Source organism: Sphaerodactylus townsendi, linkage group LG14, assembly GCF_021028975.2.
Source record: "Sphaerodactylus townsendi isolate TG3544 linkage group LG14, MPM_Stown_v2.3, whole genome shotgun sequence".
Classification (NCBI taxonomy): Eukaryota; Metazoa; Chordata; class Lepidosauria; order Squamata; family Sphaerodactylidae; genus Sphaerodactylus; species Sphaerodactylus townsendi.
Genome location: NC_059438.1, coordinates 26,398,510 through 26,426,413, shown reverse-complemented (window position 1 = coordinate 26,426,413; position 27,904 = coordinate 26,398,510). Strand labels below are relative to the sequence as shown.

The following is a 27,904-nucleotide window of genomic DNA, read 5'->3' as shown; positions in this document are numbered from 1 at the left end:
TGCCTTCGGTTCTACTATCTGCTCACATTTTTGGCAGGCATTTCCGGCTTCCCCTCGCCGCCTTTTGCTCCCAAGACGGGCAAGGCAGAGCCGAGCTTTGATCTGCTTTTAGCCCTGCAAGCATTGATTGGCCTTGAGACACGGGTAACTTCACACTTTACTTAATCAATAACCTGAACAAAGTCTGCGAACGGGGCTGTGATACAGTCCCCCACTACCCACAAATTTGTCAAACCCTACAATAACTCATGTCATCAACTCAGTATAAGCTTCTCTGAGCTAATTAGACAAACCCACAACGAGCTGCCGGTACCCCGTAATATCTGGCTTCGATACATCTTCAGAGGTTTGTGTGTATGTGTTATTTTCAATGTACGTTGGATTTGTCTCATAGAAAGTCATTCACACAATTCAGTTTGGACCACGTTTATCTCTGCGCTGCTGTCTCTTGCTGTGAAATTTCCTACATTTCTGCCCCAGGTTGGCAGTGTTTCTGCACGCAAATGTTAGAACCAGAGGGAGGAGGAGGAACAGAGAACAAAATATGGAAAGAGAAGAGGAAGAAGGATACATAGCCAGACTGGGGAAAACAATCCCAACCATCATCTCCCAGCTACTTTGGGTTAAATCGTTAAGCTCTTTTTCAGAGCAAAGACCGGTGTCAGAAGATACACTGGATCTTGTTGTATGTAAATAGGAAGCTTGAAGGACCACCACACAAGTTCCATGTTGCTATTAGCATGAAATGCCAGAGAATCCACTGAGAAGGCTGCTGTCTTCTTCCGAAGAATCCTTACAACCCAGCATCACTGACATCTCTATTCTGGTTTTTCAGTTCTTTGCAGAAGGGGCTACCAGGTGCTCAACTGAGTGTAAGTTTGCAGGAAAAGCTTCCCACTTAATGATTTATTCATCTATACCCCACCATTCTCAGCAGTGGGGACCAAAAATTGCTTACGTCGTTCTCCTCTCTTCCATTTTATCTACTCATCAACCTTGTGAGGTAGCTCAGACAGAGAGGAAGGTTGACTAGCCCCAGGCCACCCCATGAGCTTCTGTGGCACAAGAGGGAATTTGAACCCAGGTCTCCCAGATGCCAGTCCAACACTCTAGGCACGACACCACACTGGAAGTTCCTAGACTGGAATGCAGCTTCTCCACTGTGCAGGGGGAAGTGATTCGCTGTGGCTACTACTGCCAAGACAGAGAAGATAAAAAGGAGTTTTATTCTGGAGGAAAGCCATCCTGATGCCCCGGAAATGGGCATGAGGTCCAAAGCCCTCCCCACAATTGCTCAGCCTCCAAACACTTGGGAGATATTCTGAGGCTGCTCTATTTAGTTATCACGGCTAACAGCTGCTGGCTGAATTATCTTGCAATTGCCCCTTTAAGTTATCTAAGGTCCTGTGCAGAATTGTATTTCAAGGTGGATCACATTGTTCTGCTCTCTTCCATTTTATCTTTGTGTCAACCCTGTGAGGTCGGTTAAGCTATGAGTGTTTAACTGGCCCAAGGTCACCCGGCGAGTTTCCATGGCACAGACGAGGATACTGACCTGGGTCTCCCAGATTCTATGACACTTCACCACCACACCACCCTGGCCAGACGGCGAGACGTGTGCCGGGAGTTCTGTGTTTGTGGTAGCTAGGCCCTGATTCAGATCAGCACTTTCACCATACTATTTTCCTGACCAGAAATGGCCTCAGGGAACCATGCCCTCAACATTTACATCTATGAACATATGGAAATTTTCCACAGGAGGCTGGAAAATGGTGCCCAACATGGGACTTTGTGTGTGTATGAGCCCCATCTGGGTTGGGGAAGGGGCAGGGGGATGAATTCACTGGTGGAAGCGGCACAGGCTTCCACCGGTGGAAATTCCCTCTTTGGGGCACTTACCCCGGAGGAGGGGTGAAACCACTGCTGTGTGCCTGTCCCTGGCCTCCCTCGTGCTGGGACGCAGTGTGAGGCTCCCAGTGCCCATGCCACTGCTTCAGTGGGGGAGGTCCATGGGTGCAGCTGCGGAGGAACTGACATTAGTCAGTTGCCTGCCGGGCCATTTGTTGGTTTACACCACTGGAGGCCAATCAGGACCCCCATTCTGCCCCACAGAGGATTCTCGGAGATGGGGAGGCTGTTTTGATTTGCATGCCCCCCTGAACCAGCGAGAAGCCTCTCTGGGAGCAGCAGGACAGCGTGGTTGTGGCACTTGGATGGGGCGCCATGTGTGTTTGTGTGTGTGTGTGTGTGGGGGGGGGGGGGACAGGAGCTTAAGACCCTTTTCCCTGAGGGCTCTATTTGCATTGGACGCCTGTGAGCCTGGGAATTAACTCACAAAATTGCTGAGAGTTCTGAATATGAAACTCCTTGTGCATTCCTGGTTTGGCCTGTGAGCATCACCACGTCTCTGGCGGACGCAAATTCTGAATGGTTCGTTTACGTGCTTTGCAAAAGAAGGGCTTCCTTTCGAACCAGCTCTCGAGTTTTGACTGCCCGGTGGGCAGAGATGGCTGACAATATTTCAGCATCTCAGGAGGACAATCCAAATCGAAACCTTACCGGGGCAACCAAGAGACAGCAATACATTAAACAGTCAATTTGCTGACACTTTCTACTGATGCACCCAAGGAGCTGCTATTCGTTGCCTAATGCTGGGGCCGGCCTTGCCTGCGTGTGGTTTGCATGCGAGGCTTCTACTGGGAGGTAGCTGCCCCAAACAGCAGCTGTCACAGATGTTCGGCTCCAGATTTTGTCTGAAATGGCCTAGAGGGAAGGCCTACAGCCCCTTTCTCCCCACAAATGTCATATAAAACACGGTGCGGGGAAGCACACTGCCGGCCACGCCTGCCTCCAGGGTGTACATTCACGGTACAGCTGCACAAAAGTGCAGACGGAATGGAGCCTTTAGGAGTCTGAGACATGAATTGGGCCGTTCAAGTCCTCCAGCCCAACTCCCAACTCCGTGCTGGAAATCCACAGTCCCAACAAATAGGTATCCAGATTTCCCCAGACAAGTAATGGGCTCCATTTTCCAACAGCTGCTACCCTTAGCATTGTCTTCTCTGATGCTCACTAGCTATGGATTCTCTCTCCTGTGATTTAAACTCACTAGACTTAGGGCCAAATGACACGTTCAGGTTCCCGGCAGTCGCACAGCAGGGGGGGGGGGGGGGGGGTGGCTTTCAAAAATAAAGAACAGCCCAAATGGACTTGCTGCGCCACCATAATGGGAGGGAGGCAAGACATTGGCTCTCCCCCCCCCAACTGTTTTCCTGGGCCAAAACAGAGCGAGAGGTAAGTTGTTTCCCTGTTTTTGGTGTTGCACACAGAGTATCCTGTGTTTGTACATCAGTAAAAATGGGGAGCAGCAGTGCTGAAGTGGTTAAGAGCAGGTGTACCCTAATCTGGAGGAACCGGGTTTGATTCCCCTCTCTGCCGCTTGAGCTGCGGAGGCTTATCTGGGGGAATTCAGATTAGCCTGTGCACTGCCACATGCACCAGCTGGGTGACCTTGGGCTAGTCACAGTTCTTTGGAGCTCTCTCAGCCCAACCTACCTCACAGAGTGTTTGTTGTGAGGGGGGAAGGGGAAGGAGATTGTAAACCCCTTTAAGTCTCCTTAAGGGAGAGAAAGTGGGGGGGATATAAATCCAACTCTTCTTCTCCTTCCCAGCACAGGTTGGTGCAAAGAATCAGCTCCGGGGGCACAGGTGGCGTGGGATCCTTTCTTGTCCTGTTCCAAGCCCATTTGGGCATGCTGTTTTTTTAAAAAAAGCCATTTCTCACAGCTGCTGTGTGGCTGCAGGTAACCACGCGGGGTCAAGAGAACCCGGGCCCAACTTGTTTTAAAAAACGAATGTGTACTTTAGCCCCTAGTCTTGCCCTCTGGACCAGCAGAAATTGCATCTTTGTTCCCTTCCAGCCTTTCAGGTATTTGAAAATCGCAATCACATCAACAGAACTGCTCAGGGGTGACTCTGCCTTCTTTCACGTTTGCCATGATCTCTCAGCCCGTCTGTAACTACACTGCTGAACAATGTGCCATTCCAACGTTTCAAGCGAGGCATCGCTTTCTCGAGGAAGCAGAAAACAAGCGCCGAACGGAGTCCCCAAGCAAAGAGAGGGAGGCTGGGGTTCGCAGTAGGCCTTTTTCTTCAACTGAGCCAGCAATATAAAAACACACAAGCCAGGCAGACAGGATCTTTTTAAAGCCTGGCATGCAGAACAAAGCATTTCATTGAGCTACAAATGTGCTTGAAGGACTTGGCTGCAGGCGATCACCAGGGAAGAAAAAAGGCAAAGAAAAAAGGGAAGAAAAAAGGCAAAAAGGAAACCAGGACTCATCAATTTTTCCAACGCTGAATCAATCCTACAGTGGCACCCTGCCCAGCTGGCACTGGAACTGGGTAGCAGAGGAGAAGGCAGCCAAGCCTAGCGTGGGAAGCTGTTTGTGTTTACACTGGAGGAGGGACAGGAAGTCAAGACCTGGAGCCGGGGCTGTTGATGGGTGTGGTTGCTCAGCGACAGCTGTGTCAATCACAGCAGCATGCTCCTCCCCTTAAGGGCGAACATCACTCTAGGTCATAGGTGTTGAAGTCTTGGCCCTCCAGATGTTATGGACTACAGCTCCCATCATGCTGGCAGGGGATGATGGGAACTGTGGTCCATAACATTTGGAGGGCCGCGAGTTCGACACTTGTGCTTTAGGTCTAGAGGATGGGGTGCAACTGAATGTTCATCAGAGGTGATTGTTTCGCTCCGGTCTCTCCTCTTCAGGGAAAGGTCTTTGAAAAGGGACACCCTTTCCCCTTCCCCAACCTCCTCATCCTTAATTAATCTCCCTGCTGGTGGCCAAGGATGGGAAGACATTTTTTCACAGAATCACAGAGTTGGAAGAGACCCCAAGGGCCATCAAGTCTAACCCCCTGCAATGCAGGAACACACAATTCTGCCTGGTTTGTCTGCTTTGCTCAGTGTCCTCGATGTGTTATTGCAACAGAAGTTTTGGCATCACAAAGATACTCGGTAGAGGTAAGTAGATTTGGGTAGCTGCTAACTTCCCACTGGATGCACTGGGCACACAGTTTCCTCCAGGAATGATAAATAGTTGAATATCCAATGGCTTGGCTCACATCCTGTTTGCCAGTTGCAAAAACAGAGTTGTTGGCCAAGTGTTCATTGACCTGTGGCTGCTGGGGAGGTTGCTTCACTTTATTCCTGTCTAACATCACAGTACCATGCAATCATCTGTTCACGCACGCACATTCTTACACAGCCCAATTTTACCTCACCTCCAATATTTGCCGCTCTGCTCAGCAGACAACTGTTTAAACCATCAAATCAGTTGCAAATCAAATATACAAATGCTGCATTTCTAAAGAAAATCTTACCTGTTGGTATGCACCTGAGTGGACCTGAGCAACACTAATAACTGCCAACTTGTTTGGATCTGCAGCCTTACTGCGCATGTGTGGTTTCACAAAAGTCCAGTGCAATGATGACTGGCAGGAGTTTTGCGTCCCACACCTGAAAGATCCAATGAACCCTTTCGGCCCCTCTCTTATTATTGTATTACACAGTCAGAATTAATTTTAATGGAATTAATGGAGACAGATTGGGAATGCCTTAGCAGACCAGGTGCTTTGGAGGAGGAGCAGCAGCGGCAGAAGGCCATTGCTTTCACATCCTGCATGTGAGCTCCCAAAGGCACCTGCTGGGCCACTGTGAGTAGCAGAGTGCTGGACTAGATGGACTCTGGTCTGATCCAGCAGGCTTGTTCTTATGTTCTTAATTTGCTGAATGTGTTTGATGCAACATTTGCAGCATCCCTATGTATAACTGGGATGGGTAACTTTAACATTACCGCCCCCAAGGAGGATGGGAAAGTGTAGCCGGCGGCCATTTGCAGGATCTTCCTCATTGTTCTGTGAATGTCAGGCTTTGACGAGGGAACCGCCATCTATTTTGGTGCTGGTGATGATGAAGCTGTGCAGCAACTGAGCGACAGTCTCTTCCCAGAAACTCACTAGTTCCTCTCAGCCTGCCTATAAAGACTCCTGTATCAGGTCTGGATCCTTTGGATCCACCCAGTCTTGAGCTCAAAGGTTTGTATTACCTGGATTTCTGGGCTTCCTACTTCTTGCTCCTCTGCTGAGTCTCCGGACTTAGATCCACCTGAAACAGGCCTGTTATACCTGGACGAACTTGCTATTGTATTTGACTACTCCTGACGTTGACTGCAGGTCTCCCCAAGCTAAACTGCTTACCTGTTTCCAGATTTTGTCTCTCTTCTACTTCTCTCTTAGTGCCCTTTCAATACTGAACAATCCTCTGTCTGCAACCTGCGGCTCTCCAGATGTTCTTGAACTACAAATCCCATCAGCCCCTACCAGCATGGCCAATTGGCTGATGGGAATTGTAGTCCATGAACATCTGGAGAGCCGCAGGTTGCAGATCCCTGCCTCTTCTGCCATGCTTTGGTTCCCAGGCCGGGGGCTGCCTACAGCCCAATGCTCCCAATCCAGAAGAGTGTTGTCATGCCTTGAGTGGTCTCTACTTCTAGGCTGCCAGAATCTGGCTCTTCTACAAAGTGACGACCTCCTGCCTCTCGGCCGTCCATTACTCTGCCCTACTCCCATGGCAACCACAAGAACAACATTCACTCCAGTTGGGAGGAGAGAATGTAGGCTTCAGAAACATTGCATACGGGTTTGTGTAACAGGGAAGATTCATGCAGGTTTGTTTGAACGCACCCTGCCGTACACAGAGGAACAAAAGGCACATTCAGATTTGGTCCCTAGGTCTGCTTCCGTACAAAGCTGCACAGATGGAATCTGGCCACAGGAGAGAGATTCTAACACTGAAAATATTGGGTGAACACTGAACAAAGAATTCCTGTGATTATTTCCCTTTTGCAAAAGATTCCCCAGACAATATTCAGCTGTACAACTCTGGCGTACCTCCTAATTTCCCTTGCATTCTGTACAAAAGCACTAGCTCATTAATTGATAGGGCAAGTCCTCCAACCAGGAACACAACCTTTTATCTGGGATGAATTTCTTTTACATTTTTCAGTGCAATTAACAAACATGGTCTTAATAACATGATTTGAGCAGTGTAAAAACTTACAGCTTCTTCACTGCTTTAGATCCTGGAGACAGATACATGAAATGGGCAGGAAATATTAGGCTTTTCTTCTTGGCGACATCTGTACCTTGCCTTTCAAGAGACTGTGAGTAACATCCATGGGATCGTCCCATTTTATGCTGTCAAGAAGCCCGTGGGTGGATTATCTTGAGAGATAACTGTTCACTATCTTGTGGCGTCACTGACTCTGTCACCCTACGCAGAGCCCAGAGAAGTCCATAGGCTTAGAAGGGTGTAACCTTGCTGAGGATTAGACAGCTAATGAGAATCACAGTTGAGGAGCAGGAATTTGAGCCTAGGTGTCCTGGTCCAACTTGCCATGCCCTGTTTCACACTCCGTCATGCCCTGCTTGGATCCAGCAGGATGATTCCACTAGCTGAGGTACTTTGGTTAGCGAAAAGAGTATTCCCTGAGGAAGGTGTCCGCCATTGGAGTAAAGTGCACCCAATGTTGGAATGGACCTGTGAAGTCCAACCACAGAGAGCAAAATTATTTTGTTTGGGGTGGGGGGAGGTTTCCTCAACACCTGTCCTGTTAGGATAGGGAGAGCCAGCGTAGTGTAGTGGTTAGAAACAGGCGGACTCTAACCTGCAGAACCGGGTTTGATTCCCCACGCCTGCACACGTGTGGCGGATTCTAATCTGGCAGGCTGGATTTGTTTCCCCACTCCAACACAATGAGCCTGCTGGGTGACTTTGGGCCAGTCACAGTTCTCTCAGAACTCTCTCAGCCCCACCTACCTCATCAGATGTCTGTTGCGGGGAGAGAAAGAAAAGGAGTTTGTAAGTCGCTTTGAGAGACTCCTTACAGTTGAGAAAATCAGGGTATAAATCCAAACTCCTCTTCTTCTAGTTCTACACAGACCCCTGACAGAAACAACTGGTAATTCAGAAACCCGAAACATCTCAACCAGTCCCCATGGGCAAAAACCTTACCTAGCACACCTTCTCATCTCAAGAAACTTTGGGATGGATTTTAGAAACTCAGTTCACTTCAATGGGGACTAATGATTTGACTAGGAAGTACTTAAACGTTGGCTCTAAAGCATTCAAGTTTTACGACCTATGTTCTATTCCCTGGAGATCGTCCTCTCAACTTCCACAGGTGCGTGAGAGAAGACTTCCAGTTCGTCTAGAACCGTCAGAGCCGCCAACAGTTTCAGGACAGGAAGTGGCAGCTAGTAGGTGCTCGATCCACCACACAGCCTCGGGGGACAGATATGGGGTTTCATTGAGGGCAGCAGAGTGGGAGGCAGACCGATTTCAGTCATGACGTGACCTATGATCAGGAAGTTGGTTTATTAGGTGTCACACTGGTCAGTCGTAGATTCAAGAGAGGAACAAGTGGTCACGCACATGGATGGTTAATCTGCCAGTTATTCCTGTTCTACAAAATGGCGATCGCATTTATCGGGAAGCTTGGAGGCAGTGCGTGCTCTGCTCCCATTAGGCACAGTTACGAGCCTCTTGGTAATGAATAATTGTTAACATCTGAAAAGTATTCTTGATGAAAATCAGGTATCTCAACATTTTGTGTCTCTGGGCACCTTTGGAATTCTGACACTGCAAGGTGAGCACAACCACAAAATGGCTGCCACAAGAGGCGGTCAACTGTATGATCTCCGGAAGTGAGGTCATGCGTCACTCTAATGGTAACTCTTCCACTGGGCAGAAGCTCTGTTTAACAGGATGCCTTTTAAAATGAAGGAATGGTTCAAAGCTTTTTTTTGCATACTCCCTTCAGTCACACAGTGCAGATAATTGTGCTGCGATGGCAGCTGCCAAAAGCAATGGTTTCTTTTGAATCTGCGCACGCAGTGAGATCTCCAGTGGCCAATCAGAAGCCTGCGAGGCCCACTTTCTAAAATACCTGGAAGCCATCAGGAAAGCTGTCAGCGGGAACCACTGCATCCATTGGCACCACATTAGGGCCCCTTGATATAAAGGGATGGACTTCATGATTCAGTCACCTGACCCAACCATCTACCTAAATATGCTGGATGTGAGCTTGAATTACAGAGAACTGCCAAGTAGGCCCCCCCCCCCCCCCCCAAAAAAAAAAGCTTTACTTGCTTCTTTGGCTGCTCACTCCCCTCTAACTCTGGTTTGCTAACTCGAGACTCCGTCAATCATTCTAGCAAAGATTTTCACCTCCTGGTTCCTGAGAGGTGAGTTTCCCCGCTGCCTCCGTCACATGACCCAAGGTGGGCAGCCCCTCGCAACCATACTTACAGCTACCCTTCCCACGTGACAAGAAACCAGGTTGCTTTGGCCCCACTAATTAGTGAACGGCAGCCCAGACAGCTCAGCACCAAGGCCTTCTGTGGGGTCACCCTCCAGGGCTCTCTCTCTTGTGGGAAAACTCGTTTGGAGCCAGAGTTTTCCCCAAAGGGCAAACAGACATCTCTTGCTCCTTCCCACATCTCATCTCTGCCTGGTTATCTTCCTTCGTTTCACATGTTTAATTTTAAAGCTTAAAAAAAAGAGAGAGAGACCAAACCAAGCCCTGCCAAACCCCCACAAAACCCCTTTGAGTATAAAGTGGAACACATTTTTGTTTAAAATACTCTGGGCAATTTTTATAGAACATCCTCTTGGAAAAAAAAAAGTGCAGAGATCATTTTTTTTAAAGTCCAACCCGCAGGCTCTATCATTTAATTATGAGTGGGACATAAATTATGCATTTACACATTGTTGCATTTTCTATAAAGTGGCATAGAGACGGGTGCTTTTTTTTTGTAGTTTTTCTGCTCTTTTTCTTCCTAGGGGCAATTTAGAGGGAACGAAGAGCTGCGGGGTATGGCGTTGATGAAAAAAATTAGCATTTGTCAGCCTAACAACATTATGAGATCAGCATGGCGCTAACATACACAAAATCTGAATGTATTTTTTCCCCTCTGCTCTGAGTGAAGGGAAAAATATCTCCCCACCCCCCATACTGCCATTTCACTAGGCAGAAAATGTCTCCTTGCAGTTTAAGCACCAGACAGAGGTAATTGGGCAGAAGGGACTCATTTGCATACAACTGAACATGACATAAAAGCGAGTCATAAATGCTTGGGAATAATAATTTAAAAAGCGCCCCGTTACCTGTACAGAATTCAACCGACAGTATCCATTCAAAGGGAATCTAATGACGTGGGTGGGGTCCTGGTTCCAGCCAGCGTTGACGGAATTGCACATCACGTCTCCGGTCTCCGGGAAGACCTCTTCGATGAGCGCCTTCTCCCCGCTCAACGCGATCCTCTCCCCAAGATCCGGCGTCACTCTCACAACCAAGCAGTCACATGGCTGAAAATGCTTCCTTTGCTCCTTCTCTTGTTTCCACCGTTCCAGCTCCTTGATCATCGGCTGCAGCTGGTAGTACCTGGCTTCTTCATATAAAAGGTTGAAGTCCTTCCATAAAAAATAAAACGGGAGAAAGAAAAACGGCTTAGGAATGCTTACGGGCCTCGGTCAAATGTCTGTCGTTCCTGCTGACCTACATTCAGCCTGAGGCAACAGGTACCCAAACCCCAAAGAGTCAACTGTGCTAAAATCCTCGATTTGCCCATCTAACTTAGATGGCTTATGACCAGAGCAAGATGTAACTCCTTTCCCGCATCTTTACTCCAAGGTCGTTTTTCTAATACCACTCATCTTGAGCGACGATGCCTGTTCTGCCTCCATATACCAGACTCGCTTGCTCATGTCTTGCTTCACTGCCCTAAACATAATAATCTTAGATCAGACCTGGTTGCATTATTTCCTACAGGATTTGCGTCTCTTCCAGACAAAATAAAAATGATTAAGTTACTATGGAATAACAATCCTGAGGTAGAAGTAATAATATCCGAAGCTGTAGCCACATTTTTAATAAGTGTTTTGCATGCCTTGTAATAATGTTCTTTTAACTGTAACCTTATTTAGTTTTAACCATTTTGGTGGGGCTTTTTTCCCTAATGCCTATTAAAGGTTTCTGAAATCTGAAGCCTCAATTTGCCAAGCTGTATCATGTTGGTAATTTTGCAGGACCTTTTGTGTCTGTTCTATTACTCTTCCTTTTTTTGCCATTAAGTCATAGCTGATTTACGGCAACCCATTATGGGGGCTTCATGGCAAGAGACAATCAGGGGTTGATTGCCATTGCCTGCCTCGGTGTCATGATCCTCAGCTTCCTTGACGATCTCGCATCCTAGTACTAACCAGAGCTGATCCTACTTGGCTTCCCAAATCTGATGAGATGGGGCTAGCCCAGCCTATCCAGGTATAAAAAGAAAATGGCGCCACACAAAGAGAACTGGGCTGTGGAAGAAGTGGCGCGAGAGTCACGCGCCCTGGCAGGTGCCAGAAAAGAAGAAGAAGAGTTGGATTTATATCCCTCCTTTCTCTCCTACAGGAGATTCAAAGGGGCTTACAAACTCCTTTCCCTTCCCACCTCACAACAAACACCCTGTGAGGTGGGTGGGGCTGAGAGAGCTCCAAAGAACTGTGACTAGCCCAAGGTCACCCAGCTGGTGTGTGTTGGAGTGTGCAGGCTAAACCCAGATAAGCTCCACAGCTCAGGCGGCAGAGCGGGGAATCAAACCCGGTCCCTTCAGATTAGAGCACACCTGCTCTTAACCACTACGCCACAGCTGCTCAAAGAAGGTGACAAAGTGCAGGTCATCTGCAAAGAGGGAATTACTGCAAGCGGCACTCGTCCTGTCACAATGAGAGGGCTTCCCTCTTTTGCACGGCTATAAAAAGACAGGAGCCATGTGCCGCATGCCATCTAGCAACCTCACTGAACACACAAGGCTGCCCTGTGCAGATTCAGACTCCTGGTGCATCAAGGTCAATATTGCCTACTCTGACCGGCAGTGGATCTCCAGCACCTCAGGTCTTCCACATCACCTACTACTTGGCCTGTTTAAGTGAGCACGCTGGGGATAGAACCTGCAGCCTTCTGCATACAAAGCGGAGGCTCTACCCATGAGCCACAACCTCTTCTTTAGGATGCCTTCTACTGAGTTTTTGTCAGTCAAGGCCAGTGCTGTTTACTTTGACTGGGCAGCAACACTACAGGGTCTTGGGTCGAGATCTTCCCCATGACCTACAAGCTAAGCCTTTCAATTGGAGATTGGATTTGGGGCTTTCTGCATGCAAAACAGATGTCCCGCTACTAAGGCCTCTTCCGCACATGCAGAATGATGCACTTTCAATCCACTTTCACAATTGTTTGCAAGTGGATTTTGCTATTCCGTGCAGTAAAATCCAGCTGCAAAGTAGATTGGAAGTGCATTATTGTGCATGTGTGGAAGGGGCCTAAGCCATTCACTCACCGGCTTCAACAGAATGAGTGACGCACAAGCACACACAACAGAAGGATGTGCGTTTTTGAGTTCTCCTGTACTCTTTTGCAAACCAGACTTGTGGGAGGAGGAGAATCTGGCACAGCAGGGTATCTTTTCTTTCCCCCCTATCAAGAAGGATAAACAAAGGAAGAACTCCTTCCACATCTTAGCAACTCACTCTCAGTTTGCCTTCAAGAGCCAAATAACACACCAACACTGCAATCCTAAACACAGCTACACTCTTCTAAATATAGTGGCTTAGAAAAGCGTAACTTTTTGTAGATTTACACTTAATTCCATCGTCTTGGGGACTCTTCCTTGCTCTGGACCCTACTGTAGAGCAGCAGCGGCATAGTGTTTAAGAGCAGGTGTACTCTAATCTGGAGGAACCGGGTTTGATTCCCCTTCTGCCGTTTGAGCTGTGGAGGCTTATCTGGGGAATTCAGATTAGCCTGTGAACTCCAACACACACCAACTGGGTGACCTTGGGCTAGTCACAGGTCTTTGGAGCTTTCTCACCTACCCCACAGGATGTTTGTTGTGAGGGGGGAAGGGAAAGGAGTTTGTAAGCCCCTTTGAATTTCCTTACAGGAGAGAAAGGGGGGATATAAATCCAACTCTTCTTCTTGGCTCTTTGGGACAAAAGCTGATGGGTAGCTGGGGGAGCTGGGGAATAAATCTTCCCAACGCTTTTTACTGTGAAAGGGCTGGTGGGGTGAAGGAGGGAATCTGGATCGAGGCCGGGAAGCACAGGAGCGGTTTCTGTTGATCTTTCCCTGTGTATTGCTTTGCCAGCCACAAACACCCCCATCAAAGCTATTTACCTGTTGGGGGCAAATACCTATGTCGCTTTTACAGTACCTGCACATTTTCACCCGAAGGAACATCAGCAACTCTAGGGGGACATGGTACAAAGGGAAGAGGTAAACACTCTTTCCTCTGGAGCCCTGATTCAACTTCTCCTACATCACTGGGATTAATTTAATCCCAATTAAAAATACTCAGGAAATCAATTTACGGACCTCCCCGTGTCTCTTCTATTCTAGCTAGGGTCTGTGTTCCCTGTCCTTTTGCTTTCTTACATCCCAGGATTCTTTCTCAGGCTTCATCCGGCTCCTCTGTGAAGCTTTCATTCCAAAATTTTTCTTTTTCATGCAGGAGCTGAACTTGCAAATGGTTCAGCCCCCCTTCTCCGAAACCGAGCACTGCTCAAGGGACCCCAGGAGGCTAGCCTATCGGCGTCAGATGCTTCGCTGCCATGGGCATGATACAAGACAAGATGCATTATCTCAGTTCTTCCCACAGCAACCCTATGAATTAGACCCACTGTTATTACCTGCATACTGCAGATGGGGACTGAGGCTGAAGGAAGCGACTTGCCGTAGGCCACTGTGTATCTCCGGGCCAGAGATGCACCGTGAACGGGCAACTTCCTGGTTTGCTGCCAAATCCCTGAGCCAAAGTTCTCGTACTTAAGGATAAGAAACCTCTCAGCTATCCATGGAAACACAACTCACAGGCAGCCTGCCAAAAAGGCAGCCTATGGAATTCCCTACCACGGGACACTGTTTCAGCCAAAAAGTTCAGCAATATCTCTAAAGCATTCCACAGCCAACCCCACAATAAGAGTTGCAATGGATTTAACTACCTAGTAGAATAAAAGAAACCGTGTTGCAGTTAGTACTATGATGGAGGGAAATTGCAACTCCCCCAGCTGAGGGTCTCACTGGACCTTGAAGAGGCCTTCCTCTGTATCAGAGGATGGCTAGACAAGAACGTGTTATAAAGGTTTTCCTCCCTTTTGCAGGATTATGAAATATCCTCGGAATTATTTCTAGTGACTTTTGCATTTTGTACTACTGAATGAGATCCTTGAGGACCGGGATGCAATGAAGACGCGCCCTCTTTTATGATGCTGCCCGAGAGCAAAGGAGGAGGTCCTCATTTTAATCTTTGTCTATGCTCCCTTGGGATAATCCATCTGATAGCCTGAGGATGATACACTCGGCATTTCACATCCATGCATTTACGGGCACACCTCTCTCACTGCCACCCAATGCACTGTAAAATGCACCCACCCAGGTTCAAAGGTCTTGGGTAAAGGACAGGTGGAACAGCAGGCTGAATGGTACAGTGGTTGCATCCTCTCCCTGGAGCACTCTGGAGTGGTCATAGAATCCTAGAGTTGGAAGAGATCCCAAGGGCCATCAAGTCCAACCTCCTGCAACGCAGGAACACGTCATTAAAGACTGCTCAGTCCAAAGTGCTTCTGCTTTATACAGCGAGGAGCAGGGAAGGGGTGAATGAAGAGGGATTACTGATGGTCTCCGCCACCATTTCTTTAAACCTAAAATGCAAGCAATGGAGGAGATCCAAAGCTGACTCCTGTAGAGTCAGTACACAGAACTACAGTTTATTCTCACAGGTAATGGCTCCCCGGGGTTTCTCCTAGCCCCCTTGCTGGAATTGAACCCAGGACCACAGAAAAAGAACCTCCAACTGCACTATCACCAGTTGCCCTCCCCCCCCCTCTTTCCTGTTTGAACAGGGGCTCTTGTGACACTGTCAACAATGTGACATCCAACCGAGGCATCAAAGGTAGTCTCTGGAATCTGTTTCCTGGCTCTGCTGCATCCGCCTCTGCCAATCTGATACTGCTCATCTGATACGGGTGTGCTTGACACCCACTTTGCACTGATGAGTCAGGGAGGAAAGCGGCTGGGAATCCAGCCCGGAGAGTGCTGACAATGGACATTTAAAGACACACAGAGAGAAACACAACTCTTTTAGCACTGGCGAAACAGTGAGCGCAAAGAATCTGGAAGCCCCACGAGGTTAAGAACATAAAAACAAGCCAGCCGGATCAGACCAGAGTCCATCTAGTCCAGCACTCTGCTACTCGCAGTGGCCCACCAGGTGCCTTTGGGACTCACATGCAGGATGTGAAAGCAATGGCCTTCTGCTGCTGCTGCTGCTCCAGAGCACCTGGTCTGCTAAGGCATTTGCAACCTCAGATCAAGGAGGATCAAGATTGGTAGCCATAGAGCGACTTCTCCTCCATAAATCTGTCCAAGCCCCTTTTAAAGCTATCCAGGTTAGTGGCCATCACCACCTCCTGTGACAACATATTCCAAACACCAATCACATGTTGCGTGAAAAATTGTTCCCTTTTATTAGTCTTCCCCCCAGCATTTTCAATGTATGCCCCCTGGATCTAGTACTGTGAGAAAGGGAGAAAAATTTCTCTCTGTCAACATTTTCTACGGTGGTATCCTCTAGTTTACACAGAAGCAGCTATGACAGCTGCTACAGGCACCCAGAAACCCCACATTCACCCCACTGATCCATAACAATACTGCCTAGCCTTGTTCAGGCACTGTGGGCTCAAACCAGGAAACCTGAGGATCACTTATTGCTGGCCAAGCCCAGAATCCTCCTGGCCAGGTGATTTATATTCTCACAGATCTGCTGCACAGCCCTCATTTTGAGCAAGCTGCTGCTTAGGGAGACCGTGTTCATCCTCCGCACTGCAGAGGAGCAGCCTCTCTGTCCCCAGGTATCTGCCCAGCCTTGGCTCACAGCCCTTGAATCAGCTGCTCACTTTCCCAGGCATCCTTCAGGGACCAGAAAAAAGGGGAACAGGTGTTGATGGGATTTCCCTTGAATGGGACTTCCCTTCAGTGTGACTTTCTTTTCTTTACTTACCTCCACTGTCCAGAGAAATCAGACACTGCAGGGAAGTCGGTGAGCAGTACCAGAGTTCCTAAGGGAGCTAAGAATGGGCTTCTCAGTCAGCTGCCTCACAGCCAACAGCTACTATAGTTATTGGAGGCTTCTCCCTGTGAGTTCTCACTCACAGACTCCTGTGCATTTGAACAATCCCCTCCCACAAGCCGACTCCTTAATAACGGCAGCTGCTAGTATCCCCCTCACGAGCACACTTTTGCACATTTGTGTGAAGAACGCCTATTGGCTGCAGACAGGTGTAACACTCTGGCCCTTCCGCACAGTAAATGTATTTTTAAAAAAATACTTTATTAAAGAATTGTTAAAATAGTTGCAATCGTTTTAACTAAATAAAAAGAAACATTACATCGAATTATAATATGTAAAATGTATCACAGGTTGCAGTCGGGATAAAGTAACCCGTTTTCCTGTTTTCGCATTCAGATGCATCCATGAAGGCAGGAGCCCACAGAAACAATCCGTGTTGGAGTTGCGCCTTCGTATGGAGACGGGTCTATTTTTTAAATTTACTTCCCACCGATGAGTAGCTATGCAGTCACGCACAAATGAACCCCACAGCCATGCTGATGTCTCATGACACAACCATCTGCACCTACGTAGCTACGCAGATGTAAGCCGCAAATTAAAAAAAAACAGGAAAAGGGAGGCGAATAAAGCGTCTCCTGCCCAGCTGTTTGCTTGCGAGGGGCTTCAACCTGGGATTTTTAAAAGGACTTGCTAGTTTAGCAATTTTCATAAAACCCAGTTTGGGGAAAATAACATGGGGCAGACTCGTTTGGGGGGCGGGATCTGTGCGAAATCCCCCCCAAAACGGTTTTTTAAGCATCCTACTCCTGTGTTTATTGGCCTGCGCAGAACAGGCCTCAGTGAATCCAGCTGTTGTAATATTCTGAGAATTCTGCGCTTAGGCTAGAACTCACATTGCAGAAGTGAGGAATGGTGGGTATTTTGTATGGCAGATTCCGGAACAGAAGGGAGCAGCCTGGTAGACATATCTACAACCGAAGCGGTCTTATATTGAGCCCAGCCATTGGCCTATCAAATTTAGTACCTTCAGTGTGCAAAGCAAGTCCTCCAGCAGTGAGCCACTGACTCTCCAAGAATCAACCATAAAACAAGCTTCCACTCTAACATTTCATGCAACTGCTATGCGACATCACTTCTGAGAAACCCTGGAAGTGATGGCAGGTAGCCCTAGAAATCAGCATAAACTCTATGCTTTACTATAGAGTTCCTGACAATTCCTAGAGCTACCTATAGTCACTTTTGGGGAAGTCATGGTGAATGCACCACCATTTTTTCCTAAATCTTCAGCTACCGCTTGGAGAGATGGTAGGCAGTGCAAGTTACCAGTGGGAGGGCTCTCGTCATAGACAGTACTTGGCCTGGAGGTTCAAACCCAGAAGCAAACCCCACTGAAATGAACATGGTCCAGTATAGTAGTTTTCTTATGTTCATTTCTCAGGTTCATTTAGTGGTCCTTATGAAGGATAGCTTGTTGATAAATTGCACCTCAGCTTAATTCTTCTCAAGAGGTAACATGTCTCCCCTCTTTCTAGCAACCTTTTAATCTCACTGTTCCTCTGAAGAACTCAGGGCAGTGTACGTGGCTCTCCCTTCTCCATTCACAAATGGAGAAGGTGTGACGTCTGGCTTTGACAGATTGACTGGCCCTCAGTCACCCAGGGAGCTCCTTGCCCGAATGGGGATTCGAACCATCTGTACTACTGCAAGGTCAGTTGACTATCCAATAAACTTTTGTTGTTGTGTGTTGAGAACCAGGGTCTCCTAGGCTCTAGTCCCACATGCTCACAACATACTGGCTCCTCTGACACTCTATGCGTGCACAGACCTATTTATAGACATTATGCACAAACAAAGCCGTGCAATCTGTCCACCCCATTGTTTGTAACAGAGTTTGCAAAGGGGCTGGAGAATGCCGCACGCTCACAAATGAACGGCAGCAGCCTGGGCTTCGTTAGCATAGAATGCCCTGCCCATATGTTAGGGACGCATGTTGTCCCCAAAGTTCACCCACACAACTTGCCTTTGCTATATAGGACACACTTGCATCCGTCTGACTCCCCAGAACAGAACAGTACACAACAGGAAAGGCTCCCAGCGGGTAATTACAGCCGTATTTAGAATTCACAAGCACACGAAAACTGTATTAACTATCAGAAGGAGCTCTCAAGAGGGGGGCCTGTCAAAGGTAGAACACTTTCAACTCTCCTCTTATTAGCAACTGAAACGGTAGTTAATATTCACTGTAAACACACCAGTCAGATGCGCTAATAAGGCCTCGCTAGCTAGGAACACATGTGTGGCTGTCTCTGGGGCTTGCTAAAACCAAAACTGTAGTCCTAAGAAGAAAATCTCTAAGTATCTATGACAAAAGGGTCCCACCAAAGCCAACTGTATGAGAGAGGGTCAATTTGTTGTGGGCTATCAGCTGTCTTATCTCTCCCCTGCTGCTCCTGATAAGCAGATTCCCAAAACTACATGGTACATAAAAGCAGGAAAGTGAACCTTAATCACTGTATGCCTTGCCTGTGGAAATGTGGTTGCAAGCTGATGCCACTATTTGCAGGACTGTGGCCCTAAAACAGAACCATTAGCATATTTTTAGAACCTGGCCTGTTCTGGGAAGAGGCCTCCAAATCACCACAGACAGAAAGCCAACACCTGAGGTGACTGCAAACGAATTTTCCACGCTCCATTCCTCCATTTGACAGCCTGGTTCATTTGCTTACCTGGACTGTGATGCTCAACTGTGCCTATAAAGGTGGGCCATGAGGGTCCATATACAGGGCCTTAAAGGTGGTGGCCACTTCACATAATTCTCTCTTCTCCAACATAACAAATATGAGGGAAGTTTTCTGTGAGGCAACACTTTGTAAGCACAGCCTGTGAGTGTAACCCTCATGTTAAGACATTTGCTTATTCGTGTAGTGTACCTCCGTTCATGGAGAGAATCCACAACTGAGGGAATCACGTGATCTGTTCCACCTAACCACGCCTCCCTTAAAAACCACCACTATCACCGTGTCTCACAGCCTCACCCAGTAACCATTTAACCCTCTTCTCCTTGGCCAAGATACTCCTTTAGCAAGCCCTGACTTCCCCCTTGCTCTTTGTAGCTGCTGTTCAACTTATCCGCAGCACAATTAAACATGGAGGAGGAGGAGGAGGAGGAGGAGGAAGGCAGATGGCACACCCTGGACACCATTTGGTTTCAACAGAGCAATCTTGTTTCAGCAAAGCCACTGGACTAACCCATGAATCTAATAAGGGTCAACCGTGGCTCCCACATCCTGATATCCTTCAAAAGCAACTTATTTGAAGCTGTGTGCCCCCTTCCGCACATGCAGAATAATGCACGTTCAATCCATTTTCAACGCGCTTTGCAGCTGGATGTTACTGTGTGGAATAACAAAATCCACTTGCAAACAATTGTGAAAGTGGACTGAATGTGTGTTATTCTGCATGTGTGGAAGGGGCCTTTATCTCTCCACAACTTGCAGGAGAGGATGGGGGAAAGGTGCACCCTCCTCCAAAATGGCAACACATAATGCAGATTTCAGCACTGAGTATGTCAGATTTCTTTCTTTTTAAAAACCCTTCTACTCCTGTTTTGCATTTAAAAATGCCAAAGAATTTGTCCTCCAGCTCTTGAGTGTTGTCTGATATGAAATTAATCATGCCATTAGCTTTTTAAAAAATTGCATGAACTAGTATTCATCCAAAGTGCTGCACAGAAAGGGGCAAAAATCACTGCTCCAGTACAAATCCTACTGAAATAAATGGGAATGCTCTCACTTCAGCAAATCTCCATTCGTCTGAATGGGTCATGAGTGTCTCGAAGGATGACGTCCTTTAGCCACACAATGGATTTGGTCTAGCATTATTACGGGGAGTAGAATTATTTTTTGTGGAATTAATGTTTTACAGATACGGCCACGGATTCCTCTGATTCTCTTTCCAAAGAAGAATTTCTCTTTCCTTTCTCTTTGCTGCTTCATTGCCCTTCTGTGCAGCATTTTTGCAAATTCAGCCCTTGCAGGGATTTTAAATGTTAAAGACCACAAGATGCTCCAGCAGGAGGGCAGGAAGGTTTGAGGAATCACTGCCTGCCTCTCGAGCATCTGCAGAATAAAATGCTGGCATTCAGTAGAGCCTCCCTTCTACCCCCCAACTTTTTCTTTGGATAAAAACTCAACTGATCTGAAACAGATTCCAAATTCCTTAAAAGAAGAAGTGATCTGGATTGCTGGATTTCAGGGAGAAACTGGTCATAGAGGAATTAAAAGAGTTTTCTCTCAACAGCGCTAACTGGATCCAACCAGCTTTCCTGCTCCATCTGACCACCCAAAAAGACTGCTGAGGACCATGATACCTGAATGGACAGAAGCCACGAGGGACAGATGCTATAGTAAGGAGAGGAATTCACGGCCCCATCCAAAAGGGGGGAGGCAAATCCGCTTATGGGAACAGCGTGCAGTTGTACTGTCGGATTTGTCCTTCCCCAGGCATTTGCTCCAGCGGAGGGACAATTCTGCTGACATGTGGCAGTTGCGGCCCTCCTGAGCTGGGATGTGGTGTCCCAGGGTCCCTGCTGCCACCACTGGGGTGGGCTGGCAGCATGGATAGGGAAGGGGTCGACATTAGTCAGCTCTCTTCCAGCCTTTGCTAGTGTTACGCCAGAGCTCTGGGCCTTGGACTTATGCTGCCAAAAAGATGGCCATTCAGCCGGGGGGGGGGGGGGGGCTTCTCGGTGATGGGGAGGCTTTTTTACTGTTCAAGCCTCCCCATGCCACCAGGAAACTTCCATGGGAGCAGTGGGGTGGCACCACAGCCCACCGCCACCAAGTTTGGATGGTGCTGCCCACAAAAAAAAAAGCTGGCCGGATCCAACACAATGTACATTCAAGCCTAAATACAGTCAATTTCGATGTTCCATGCTTGTATCCACAACAGGCTGCCATGAAGAAGCTGCTGACAAACTTTGGTATTAAATACCTTTAAAGCTGCTAGAATGTATCTGTGGCCCTTATTATGGAAAAAGCGAATTATAGCATTGCAGGAAATTTTACTCGATGCTAACACTTTAATACAGCTTGGTTTGCTAATGCGTGGTTTGCTAACAGTTAGCTCGGTTTGCTAACTGTGATTAGCAGTGTATTGTCGAAGGCTTTCACGGAACAAGATCCACCAGACCACGGCCATGCAGCCTGGAAAACCCAGCACAACCAGTGTGATTAGCAGATTTGGGAGTGCCCAGCGGATTTGTGAACTCTTTCCCCTGCTCTTTCACACAAACTATAATTTTGCAAACCAAATGGTTGCTCACTGTTTTGCAGTCAGCCATGGTTACCATAACAGTGGAGCACACAGAATGGCAGGTGGTGCTGAAAGGGAAAGGAAGGGCACAAAGATACAGCCCGCCAAGAAACCCCTATCAGGGGAAGCATTTTGTCTGCACTGGTCTAAGTGGCAGTTTCAGGTCACCGCATATAAAAGAAATACTTTGAAATAAAGGAACGGAAAAGACAATTACAGGTCCCTGACCTGTCTTACCTTAAAGTCTTCCGGGAGCAGCAGTTTCGACGTTCTTAAGAAGCTTAATATGTATCTGAAAATTTCACCGTCCCGATCAATGAAATAGTGCTGTTTTAAACTGTCCAAGACAATAGGTTCCGTGCCATTAAACAGACGGCTTATTCTGGGAGAGAGGGGAAAAAAAGAGATAAGAGTGGGTAGAAGTAGATTTGGCATGTGCCCTTGAATCAAACAGAACTGCAGCAGAAAGAACCTGTTGCAGAAGTTTGAAAAATTCTACAGTAGGTGTCCATAGAATTTTCTTCCACATGCACTGCTCAGTTAAATCCCAACCCTGTATTAGATGGTGCTCTACAAAGACTAAAGGACTATAGTCAGAGGCGTAGCAAGGGGGAAAAGCGCCCGTTGCACGGGTGTGTCCTCCGCCCCACCCTGTCACACCCCCACAGGGGCCCAGTGTGTCCCCCCCGGAGCTACGCCTCTGACTATAGTACTCTAGGGCGGAAGCAGCCACCCAACTCAAAACAGATCATGAGTGCAAGTGGATAAATTAAACTATCACTGATATGCATGGTTGAGCATGGTCAGTGTGGGACCAATGAATTCCCATACGGCCGGGAGTGTGGGTGTGTCCTGAACGAAAAGTACCTGCTTTTTCCTAGAGAACTTCTCAGATTGTTTCTGGTCAGGTTAGGGTACACTTGGAACACACATTGGGGCAAGGGATATATTTTGACAGGGAACTAGATCTTTGATCTTCTCCTGGAGACAAGCATCCCATGGGTGAGGGGAACAGAGCCATAAATTTAAAAAAATGATAAAGAAGACACAATTAACTAGAAGGTCCGTGAGGATTTCCTTTCGCACGTCTGCCTTGAAACTATCCTCAGTTCCTTTCCCAACAGTCATTCCGTTACCAAATGTGACGCAAATTTCAAACATCTCTTAAGACTTCTCCGTCTTTCCCTGCAAATGGAATCCCTCCAGCCGCTCTTCGTCTTTCCTTCCTAATTTAGTTTTCAACTCTCAGGAAGCAAAGGGGTTCCCACTAGAACCGCTGCAGTTTGGGATGCAATCTTGTATGCGGGTAGTTTGGGCACAGGGTGGGCTCCTCCTTCCTGCATGGCCCAGATTGAGGAGGCTCTTTTTGAAGTCGCATTGTTCCCCCACTTCATGCATAATTTTCTTTCCGGTATCTCTCCGTAAATCTGGTGTTTCCAGTTTCTTCTAATTTAGTAATCATCTTCAGATTTCATTAGTGTGCCATCTACTCTCTTTTGGATTAATTACAGAGATATTTAATATCGCTGGAGCTCAAATAATTTCCTGCTGAACGCCAGGGGAAAATTCCGCACCCGTGCTGGGATTTACAGTTTGTGGCTGGTCACTCCCTCCCTTGTTTACGATCTGCCAACCAACTTTCTAGGCAGGCAATGCACATTAAATTGTTTGGGACAGAACAAACTAAGCTTGGAAGTTCTGGGACAGAATGACTATGGTTGGAAATCTCCAGTATTCATAACAAAGCCATAATGTTTTGTTCTTCATCCTTTTTCTTATGGATCGTTTTTCTTCCAAAGTTATTTGCTTGGAAATATTTGTTCTTACAGAATTTACCCTCATTTCTTTGATTTACAAATACAGTATTAGTGAGAAATTTTATGATGGTTGCAATATTAGAATGTTTTGTTTTAATTTTTAAAATTTGATTGTTAATATATTTTAGACTATAAATTTTTTTTAAAAAGCCAACTAGTGTAGTGGTTAAGAGTGGTGGACTCTAATCTGGAGAACCAGGTTTGATTCCCACTCCTCCACCCGAGCAGTGAACTCTTATCTGGTGAACTGGATTTATTTCCCGGCCCCTACACATGAAGCCTGCTGGTTGACCTTGGGCTAGTCACAGTTCTTCAGAACTTTCTCAGCCTCACCTACCTCACAAGGTGCCTGTTGTGGGGAGAGGAAGGGAAAGGAGCTTGTAAGACATCTTGAGTCTCCTTATAGGACACAAAGGCAGGGTATAAATCCAAACTTTTCTTCTTCTTCTGCATTGCAAGGGGTTGGACAATGGCCCTTGGGGGTCTCTTAAACTTTATGATTCTATGATTCTAATACACTTCCCATCCATCCATCCATCCATCCATCCATCCATCCATCCATCCATCCATCCATCCATCCATCCATCCATCCATCCATCCATCCATCCATCCATCCATCCATCCATCCATCCATCCATCCATCCATCCATCCATCCATCCATCCATCCATCCATCCATAGATAGTTAGGACAGCATCTTCTGCTTTTGACACCATGACACACTGGATACACCATGCACTGTGCTTTGGAAACATGTTTTACACAGCTCACATACGTACAAAGTATAGTGTAAGAGAGGAATGCAGTTTGGCTCCAATCTGCCTTTCCTAAAGCCTCCTCCTCCTTTTCATTTGCTTGAGGCAAATATCAATCCCTGTAAGCAGTCCACTGAAGAATACAAACCTACCACATCCGGAACTACTATGCGCCACAACCCTCATGGATTGTACCATTTCAGAAAGCAGGCAGGGACTGCAGGTTTAAACATTTTCCCATTAACACCCCCCCCCCATCCTCACTACACTAAGAAAACTAGCAAGGGAAGAAGGCTCAGCAACAACCTTCCTAATGGTCTAGCTTTCTACAAGTGGGGGTTTTCCACATGAAGAAATTTTCACATTTTAAAGATATCCCTTTAGGCTGGTGAACATTGTTTAATGCTGTTTTTATACCCTTGCCTTGCTTGTTTATGGTTTGTTCTAATAATAGAGAACTCAGATATTGCTTTTTCCTGATTTTATTGTATTGTTGATGGACTGCCTTGAGTGGTTCTCTGGAGAGGCGGATGATACATTTTGCAGATAAATAAATAAATTCTACCATGTGCTTTCCTCTCTCTGCCGTCAGAAGTGGCAGGCAGGGTGTACAACATGACATTTCTGAACATACTGACATAGATGCGACCATACAGTTCTGCAGACTTTAGGGCCCTCAAGTCTTTGGAAGAGCACTTTCTCTCCTTGCACGGAAGTCCCCTAATTTGCCCCTTGTCCTGTTCCGGAGGTCTGCCAACTCAAAGGAATGGTATTTCACAGACTCAATGGGAGGGGACAGAGAAGATCTCTCTTGAGAAAACCCAGTGATTGTTGGATTCACACCGTTGAAGGAGGTGGAAAAGCTCTCTGGCTTAACAGTCTCCAGTCGTCTAAGAGTTAACTTCTTTTCAACATTATGAAGCTGGAATTCAACTGAATCTTTGCTCCTCTTGGTTGGAACTGGAATCAATTAGTGGGGGATACACTGATAAGGCCTGTGCTCAATCTTGTACTGAATTAACTTCGCAATGCTGCAGCTCTGAGAACATCCACAGCGGTGATGGGAGCAGATTAGATGCTTGCTGGAACTCCCAGAAAGTCACAGCTTTTAATGCTGAATGTGGGCGAAGACTTTTGAGCCTCTCCTTTCCTGCAAACTCTGCCCATTCCTCTTCAGATGTTTGTCTGCTTCATGTCCTTTTGTATGAAAATCAATCCAGGGACTGCCTTTGGATCCCTCAGTATGACTACTCAAGGTCCAACAGATCCAAGTTTCCCAGTTAGGCCCAGTATGGTGAATTGTATATAGGGGCCAATGCAAGCGTTTAGCCTGGAGAATGTGCTCATTCTGAATTAGAGGTCTCATCCCCCTGATAAGGGAGGAAGAGCATTGCCCCTTGGTCCTGCAACACTGTGCAAGAAGGCTTTTGCTCAGTTTAAGCTTAGAAGTGATGGCAGGGGTAAACCTAGGAATCTGGAAACTCTATGGTAAAACCATAGAGTCTCCAGTGATCCCTAGAGCTACCCTATGGCACTATGGTAAAACCATAGAGTCTCCAGCAATTTCTAGATATATCCTTAGAGCTACTGGTATGTCAGCCACTCCCCATCCCTGCCCACAACCCGCTCACCAGTTGCCAATCCACTGCCTGGCAACCCTACCCCAAATACTATTTCTGTACTGCATGTTGGAGCCAATCAGTTTTTCAGCTGGTCAACAAAGAAAGAGGGAATACTACCTCTAGTGATGGTCTCAGGAGATGTGACCAGCATGGAACCAAAGGTTATATAATATGAAGGCCCTTACTTACTGCACACTTAGAATAATGCGTTTTCAAACCACTTTCACCTTTGTTTGGGGTGGGTTTTACATCATTCTTACAGCTTCAAAGAGTATTGAAAGCAGTTTGAAAGTGCATTATTCTGCATGTGCAGAAGGAGCCAGAGACTCTCGTAAGGAGGGGACTGGTCCAGACTGAGTGAGACAGGTAGCTGATCTGACCTTGTACTTATTCTCTCAGCCTACCCTACAGGATTATTGTAAGAAAAATAAGGGCAGAAATCATGAATGTCACTTTGAGCTCCCTGAAGGGATAAAAGTGTTCAGTGGAGTTTACTAAATATTATAATAGACCATCTCCCTCCCTGAGTCCTTCAGTCCACAGGGAACACTATGAGGTGGGGTGAATGACAGAAGGCAGGGGCCTTCCAATGGTATTTCACTAGGTGCAATGCCCTCTTTCTTAAGGCCAGGTGATCGGGAGCAACAGCCGCAGAAGGCCACTGCGTTCACATCCTACATGTGAGCTCCCAAAGGCACCTGGTGGGCCACTGCGAGTAGCAGAGAGCTGGACTAGATGGACTTTGGTCTGATCCAGCTGGCTTGTTCTTATGTTCTTATGTTCTTAAGGCCTGCTGGGAAACGACCTTGCTTTGCTTCAGATAACAGGCGAAAACTTCTTAATGCCACCACTAAGTCTACATACAGTTCAGATCCACTTAGATAACCTCTGTAAGAACAAGGCTAGAGCTAACCTACGAATCGGTAGAAGCAAAACAATGACTTGACACCTGAGGTCAGGTCCAGAAGGGATATCCCCCATCTTTTCTCAAGGTCCACAACATATCAGATCTTAAAGCACTACTTTTTGGTCCAGCGCTCTGCCCCGAAGCTGGAAGGCCTACAGAGAAACCTCTCTCCACTGCTTCCCTGCAAAATTTGTACAGCTTTCTTTAGCCAGCCTCCTTCAAGAGGTTTCACCCTCCCTCTTCCTATTATTTGCTGCAATTTCAAGGAAACCTTCCTCCTCGTTCACGAACCTTGCGTTGCTCTGCGTCTACCTCCGACCGTCATGCCACACCGAATATCAGAAGCTGTCCAGAGTGGCTCCTGGCCCACCTTAGTTTCCCCAGGCTGGGAAAACTCAGAGCCTATTGCACTGTCATCAGCAATCACTGTTTCCATGACAAAATAAAATGGCTGCAGAAAAGGCACGATCTACGTGAAATACCTTTTCTTACTTATGATTTAGGCTGCCAATAAAGCACGTGCTCAGTCACACCGATGGGGCTGATTACAACCGGATATGAACTGGCTCGTACAATTGAAAAAAGCTAAAAGCCCACCCCCACTTTCAGCTGGCCAGGTATCTCTAGGGATGCCAATCCCCAGCCAGTGCCTGGAGATCTCCTAGAATTACAACTGATATCCACACAATCGGTTCTCTGAGAAAATGGATGCTTTGGAGGGTGGAATTACATCAGTGTTGCCGATCCTCAGTTGGGGCCTCTGGAATTACAAGTGATGTCCTAGAATTACAACTCACCTTCACTTGACAGAGCTCTTGTAGAATATGGGAGCCTTAGACATGGGGTCACGTCCCTGCTGGGCTCTCTGCTCTAAACCTCTCAAGAATTTCCCAACCTGGAGTTGGTGACCCTATATTATATGGCACAGAGCAGCCTTTCCTCCCTTAATTCCGCCCTGCTCAGGCTCTGCCCTCAAAATCTCAAGGGATTTCCAGGAGTTGGCCATCCTGTATGCCCCATATATGCATAAATGGCCACATTTGGTAAGACCTGGTGAATGCCAGAAAAGGCCAAACAACATCAGCAAATCTTCTGAAAACTGGAAGTCAACTGTGACCTACTGAAATATTATTTAACCGGTACTTTGTTTATATTCGACCTTTCTCCAAAGTGGCTAATACTGCTGTCTTCACCTGCGTTTTACCTTCACAAGAACCATATGAGGCAGGATTACACACAGTGTATGTGATTGGGCCGA

General features: G+C 47.1%; 1 protein-coding gene across 2 annotated transcripts in view; it reads right to left on the bottom strand.

The window, feature by feature from the left end:
• Positions 1–27,904, bottom strand: part of KCTD15 (potassium channel tetramerization domain containing 15) — a 64,696-nt gene that overhangs the window by 3,786 nt on the left and 33,006 nt on the right. For both annotated transcript variants that reach the window (XM_048516161.1, XM_048516160.1), the window contains exons 3-4: positions 21,784–21,928; positions 10,235–10,540 (exon numbers count right to left, since the gene is read on the bottom strand). In XM_048516161.1, the coding sequence (XP_048372118.1) occupies positions 10,235–10,540; positions 21,784–21,928 (451 nt within the window). The remainder of the gene's footprint in view (positions 1–10,234; positions 10,541–21,783; positions 21,929–27,904) is intronic.